Source organism: Etheostoma spectabile, chromosome 5, assembly GCF_008692095.1.
Source record: "Etheostoma spectabile isolate EspeVRDwgs_2016 chromosome 5, UIUC_Espe_1.0, whole genome shotgun sequence".
In the NCBI taxonomy this organism is placed as follows: domain Eukaryota; kingdom Metazoa; phylum Chordata; class Actinopteri; order Perciformes; family Percidae; genus Etheostoma; species Etheostoma spectabile.
Window position 1 is genome coordinate 22,449,225 of NC_045737.1, and position 6,108 is coordinate 22,455,332.

General features: G+C 39.1%; 1 protein-coding gene and 1 long non-coding RNA gene across 4 annotated transcripts in view; one reads left to right on the forward strand and one right to left on the reverse strand.

The window, feature by feature from the left end:
• The window catches only part of piwil2 (piwi-like RNA-mediated gene silencing 2), a 31,181-nt gene extending 28,068 nt beyond the window's left edge, over positions 1 to 3,113 (forward strand). The window contains exons 22-24 of one of the 3 annotated variants that reach the window (XM_032515435.1): positions 852 to 1,105; positions 1,601 to 1,699; positions 2,702 to 3,113. In XM_032515435.1, coding sequence (XP_032371326.1) covers positions 852 to 1,105; positions 1,601 to 1,699; positions 2,702 to 2,894 — 546 coding nt within the window. In that variant the 3' untranslated portion in view covers positions 2,895 to 3,113. Of the gene's footprint in view, positions 1 to 851; positions 1,106 to 1,600; positions 1,709 to 2,682 lie in introns of all 3 variants that reach the window. The other 2 variants (XM_032515436.1, XM_032515437.1) reach the window with 2 other exon arrangements.
• The window catches only part of LOC116689102 (uncharacterized), a 14,757-nt gene that overhangs the window by 2,646 nt on the left and 6,003 nt on the right, over positions 1 to 6,108 (reverse strand). Inside the window, exon 2 of the long non-coding RNA XR_004331922.1 lies at positions 3,843 to 3,849. This is a non-coding gene — a long non-coding RNA (uncharacterized LOC116689102). The remainder of the gene's footprint in view (positions 1 to 3,842; positions 3,850 to 6,108) is intronic.

The following is a 6,108-nucleotide window of genomic DNA, read 5'->3' on the forward strand; positions in this document are numbered from 1 at the left end:
AATGCAGCGCAGTGACGATACAGACGTTTCATACATACGACGTTAATCCCGCCATTCGACCCGTGCTGGACCTGTTCATAATGAGTCAGCCGTGTCTCGGTGAGTAGTGTCCATCACACTCCCTCTCGCAGTTATAAACGCCTCTGTGACGTTAACATTTGTTTTGGTTAAAATCAACAAATAATCGTGAGAATAATCGCAATCAAAATTTTGATCAAAATAATCGTGATTATCATTTTGGCCATAATCGTGCAGCCCTACTACGAGGTAAGTACTACAAACATGCATTACATAGATGTCTTGAAATTGAATGCCCCTTTCTACCATTTGGCCAAGAATCACAAATGACTGGGACATATCCTCTCGTCTTTTTTTTTTTCCGCTCACAACCTTCTGATCAGTCACCTATGGTTCTGTCATGATTTTGACTCTAAATCCAAAATTGATTGAAACAAGCTTTTAATTTTGATGGAGATCAAAAGCAGGATCGGCGATTATCCTGAGCATTTTTTTCTTGCTTGCGTCCAAAGAAAACACATTTCAAAGTTAAACGGTGTCGCTAAGCGCCGGGCAGAGCCATGGTGCCTCTGCAAAATAGCTTAGAACCAGTTAAACATAGGCCTCATACATACAATGGAGTTTAGACTGCCAACACCAAGAAAGCAGAAGGTACCGGACATCCGGCCAAAAAGAGTGAAATCCGGCGGTGGCAACGGAACAATCTTGGAAATGCAAGGTTTTGCATATATTTACAGTGGGTACTGACGTGATCTCCAACCAGATGTTATCTAGGTAGGCAAAGTGTGTTATGCCACACACAGTGCATTGCAGTTGTATGTTCTTTTTTACAGGTGAACCACAACTTGCCAGAGAAGATCGTGGTGTATCGAGATGGTGTGTCGGATGGTCAACTAAAGATGGTGGAGCAGTATGAGATCCCACAGTTGATCAAATGCTTTGAGACTTTCCCCAGCTATGAGCCCAAGCTGGTCTTTATTGTGGTCCAAAAGCGCATCAGCACCACCCTCTACTCATTTGCAGCAAACAACATTGGCACACCTCCACCTGGAACTGTTCTGGATCACACCCTTACCCAGCAAGACTGGTCAGTCTTTTACCAAATGGTTTTGTCTGTTCTTGCCAGATGCCTATACAGCAAAACTCCCCATGTGCCAAGTGTTTTCACTCTGAATCCAGCCTCAGGCAACAGATGGTCTGCTCTCTGCTTTAATTAGCTTTTATAATAGCAGTGTAGGTGAAAAGCAAATTTGTTCAAACAAAACAAAATTAAAACTGTTACCATTTGTGTGCAGAATCTGAATGTAATACAGGTGGAAATTATGGAAAAAAATTATTAGAAATTATGTGAGCGTACAATGAAGTGATTATTCTTACATTTTTGATTGTATGAGTAGCCTAACAGCGTAGTGGAAGAGAAACATTTTTTTTAGCTTGACCTGCATGCATCTAAAAGGCTGCAACACCATCTGCTGGAAATAATAGTAAATATGTAAACTATGATGAGGACACCATCAGAGACAGCACTTAGCCATCTGAAGTTTCTAACACTTAGTTTTGGTTGTTTATTTTTTCCATTTAGGACGGATTTCTTTTTAATGGCACATTCCATTCGCCAGGGCTGTGGAATTCCAACACATTACATCTCCCTGTACAACACAGCAAACCTCTCACCAGACCATTTGCAAAGGTATTGATTTGTTATCCATGGAGCATCATTTTTTATTACGGGTACACATGTTAATTCTGTAAAAACTATCTGAATGATTTTTTTTTTTAACAGTAGGACCTGGTACTTTCTTCCACTTGGACAATATTTATTAATGACAGTCTATATTGAAGTTAATTCAAGTATTGGCACGCACAAAGACCATATAAATTTACTGTGTTTGGTATTAGATTATTAGTCAGACCATATTGTATGCATAACTTTCTATATTTTATTGAATACTATAAATGTTTTCTTTCTCAACAATGAGAAATGTTTACCATCAGAAAACTGTAATAGATTAGTTCTCAGTAAGGCATAAACATATGGACCTCCACCTAATTTCTGATCAGTGTAAATCTAAACCTTTGTTCTAGATTTGTCCAAGTTTTATGTTGTGTATATTTTCCAAGGCTTTAGCATAGTAATTTGCAAAGAAAGCTATCACACTTTGGGATGGAAAATAGGCAATAGAGACTCTTATTTCATGATACACTGTTGAAGGGTGAAATACCATTCATGTACCTGACTCGGGTCATCTATATCATGCCATTGGATTTTTTTATTTTAGATTCTTGGTGTAAAATTCATAGTCAATCCGACTACATGATAACTAGACAACAACCAACACTGATACATGTCGTGACCAACTAGGTGAAGGAACAGTATTCAGACTAAGAATATCATGAGGACCAATACTCTGGTACCAAGTTGATGCCAAAATTCTGAAAAGTGATGGTACTAGTTTTTGTACAGTACCATAGGTATCGAGGGATGCATCTGTCAAATAAAGTATAAACCCACCAAATATATAAAAAAATAAGGTAAAAGGGTGTATATATGTGGGGAAAAGGGAAAAGGGGTTATTTCATAGTCCTCTGGCAAATGAAATAAGGCTTTAAATGTAAACATTTGGTTAGGACACATTTAACATTGCTTTTTTTTTCCCACACCAGGCTGACTTTCAAAATGTGCCATTTGTACTGGAACTGGCCGGGCACCATTCGTGTGCCAGCACCATGCAAGTATGCTCACAAGCTGGCTTACCTGTCTGGACAGTACTTGCACTCCGAGCCAGCCATCCAGCTTTCAGACAAGCTATTCTTCCTTTGAGCTGAGTCAAACTACCACAAGAAAACGGCTCAGGTCACAGCAAAACCAGCTGTGATGAGAAACTGCACTGAATGACAAACGACTCATTTTAATTTATGAGGGAGTGATTATTTTATAATTTGTCACTGAGTAGGAGAAGCACAATTGTATTCAATAACAATAATGATCTCTGCATTCCACTTGCTCTTAGTATGGTTCATGCTGGCTGAACGGAAAAGCTTGATAAAACTTGAAAAATCTGAGCCATCTTTAATGTTTTAATTCAAAGTGAAACCGTGCCAAAGTTTGCAAAGTTTTCAGTATTATAGTACAGTATACAGTATTTTTATTTCATTTTTAGCCACTGTTCCTGTGGTATAATTATTGGTCAGTGTTTTGACAATGTTAAGCCCTTCCTTTACTGCCCTTGCTACACATTGTTTTGTGCAAAGCTAGACAGCCAGTTAGGTCCTCCAATAAACACATGGCTTCACTTGTCTTGTACTCTACTGAAGTCTTGTTTCCTCTTTTGGTTTTTCATACCTTCACAATTGCCATGGCTGGAGGCACTATGTTTTCTGGTTGTCCATATGTACATCTGCACATATTTCTGTCCCATTCTGGTGGTCCTGATGTCTACCACAAAAGATAGATTTTTAGATGTGTTTGGCCATATTATTAAAAAAATTGAGAAGTTACTGCTATCATTCCATGTTTTTGTGTGTAACTTAATGAAGCCACGTCAACACTGTACCTTTTAGCTAATAGCATTAGCTTACCTCCACTCTATCTGCTACTCTCAACACTTGGAACAGCGAATTTCTTTTTGGTTTTGATTCAGTCCTCCCTGGTCACTGCAGACTTGATGGTCTTCGAGGTAGCTTTATGCTAGCACAACTAGACCCGACTTCAGCAACGTCTATAAAAGTTGCAAGTGTAGCTCGACATTTTGTTAGTACAATTTAGAAATTCTCAATTGAAATTTGGATAACAAAAGCTACACTTTCCGACTCAAACAATAAACTCCTTAACTGCTCTCACTGCTCGTATTCCACGCTATTAACAAACATGTTTTTGGGTTGTTCATCCGTCAGTGCCATTCTTGTGAATGAAATTTTAGGTCCCCCTGGAGGGAATTTCTTCAAATTTTACACATTCGCTTTGACTCGAACTGATTCGATTTTGGTTATTTTGGTTGTCAAAGATCACAACATAACAGGTTTCTAGCCATAACTCAATTTTATTCTAATAGAGTAGGAATTCTTAGGTAATAAACTGTTGAAACAATCCAGAAAGATCCATGGTTTCATGTTGTTTATGCCAAATTCTGACTCTACCATGTGAATGTTCCAGCAGAAATTGAGACCAATCAAACAAGGCAACACTTCTCCAATTTTAGACATTTGTGGATTTGTGTGTCAGTTGTAGCTTCAGTTTCCTGCTTTAGCTGACAGGACTGGCACCCCTGTCAGATCTTCGGCTGCTGTAGTCCACCTGCTTTACCGTGACGTGTTGCCTTTCTTCAGAAATGCTGTTCTGCATACCACAGTTGAGTTACTGTTGTCTTGCTATCTCTTGAACCAGTCTGGCCATTCTGTCACCAACAAGACAGAACTGCCACCCACTCGATAGCTACCTTTTTTTTTTTTTGGACCATTCTCTGTAAACCCTAGACTTGCGTGAAAAATGCCATTTCACGTCACTCAAGGTAACTGTTGCTGCACATTTGTTCCTTTGTTTGGTCGGTAATTAACGTGTGGCATCGGTGTAAATACATGTCTTTGTACTAACGATTGCCAATTAATAACTTGTTGTCCAAGAGTCTAAACTTCACTTTGGATATGACAATCCTTTTGTTTAAAATAAACAAAACTAATCAAACAAAATAACTGCTCTTTTAATCTTACCACGTTATCATATACTTCACCACGTTAAAAAAAAAAAAAAAAATTAAAAAAACTGGCATTGGTGTGCCCAACACAGCTGAACCAATTAGGCTACATTTAAATACATTTTCCACCTCCAGCGTCACACACTGATCACCAATGAAATGGCTCAAACACAACCAGCCCCTAATTCTTTAAGGCTATACAAGACAAACTCAAACATATATGGGACCATGTAAAACTTAAATTAACCTATAAAAACTCCAGGCTGTAGGCTACCTTAAACCAATTTATTTTTTTTCTTTAGTCTGCTTAGCATGTAAACTTTTTACATAGGCCATTAATTTTCTATTAATAGACACAATTTTGTCAATGGTCTTTCAATGTTTTCGTCTGGATTTGAACAGATCTGACCAGGCCGGACCTGTCAGGGAATGTTTTGATCACTTTTCCAATTTTCCAGGAATTTCATGGGGCTATTGCATCCGCATTAAAAACAATGTCTCCTGTTGCAAGATTACGTTTTGTTTTGGTCCACTTTTTCCCTTCCTGTAGCAAAGCAAGATATGCCTTTGCCCATCTTTTCGAGAATAAATCTAAAATGTACTTTGCCCGTTTTTCGTCTTCTTACATACTGGTCCTTTTGATCAAACAGACCTGGAGCCAAACTTGTTTTTTTTTCTTCAATGTAAGAAGACTGTTTAGCGTTACAGGTTCAGGTTACAGGTTACAGATAGTTGGGATCCGAAGGGTTAATGGGTTGATCATTTAAGATTGCCTCAGCTTCACATAAGACAGTGACCAAGGCTTCATCAGTTAAGGTTTGTTGGTGTAGAACAGATAACAGATTTTGGGGGTGGCAGTAGCTCAATCCATAGGGAGTGTGGATAGGTGGCTGGAGAGATGTCAATTCACCTCCTGGGCACTGCCAGGTGCTGTTGAGCAAGGCACCGTACCACCCTAACCGTTCAGCGCGCTGGTTCAGCTGGCAACCCACTCACTCTGACATCGCTCCATTAGTGCATGTATAGATCCTGAGCGTGTGTGTGTGTGTGTGTAGTTCAGGACTGTGTGTGATTACTAACAAAGTGTGGACACAGAGTGTAAATTGTAATTTCCCCATTGGGGATCAATAAATAGATTCAAATTAAAAAATTTAAATTAACCGCAACTTCCTAATCATGCTTTCCCAAGCACCGCCATGATGTGAAGCTGTTGAAACTCCATTTGCTGTCCTCAATGGATCAACTTCAGTAAAGCCTTTTCAATTGTCCCATTGTTCAATTTTGCAATTTCTCTTTTTAGTTCCTTCTCTGCTGCTGGGAAGTTTGTGCCATTATCTGAGCGGAAAGGGGCCGACATATAAATCGATGAATGGCACTGATGCAAGAGTCTGTGTCCAGT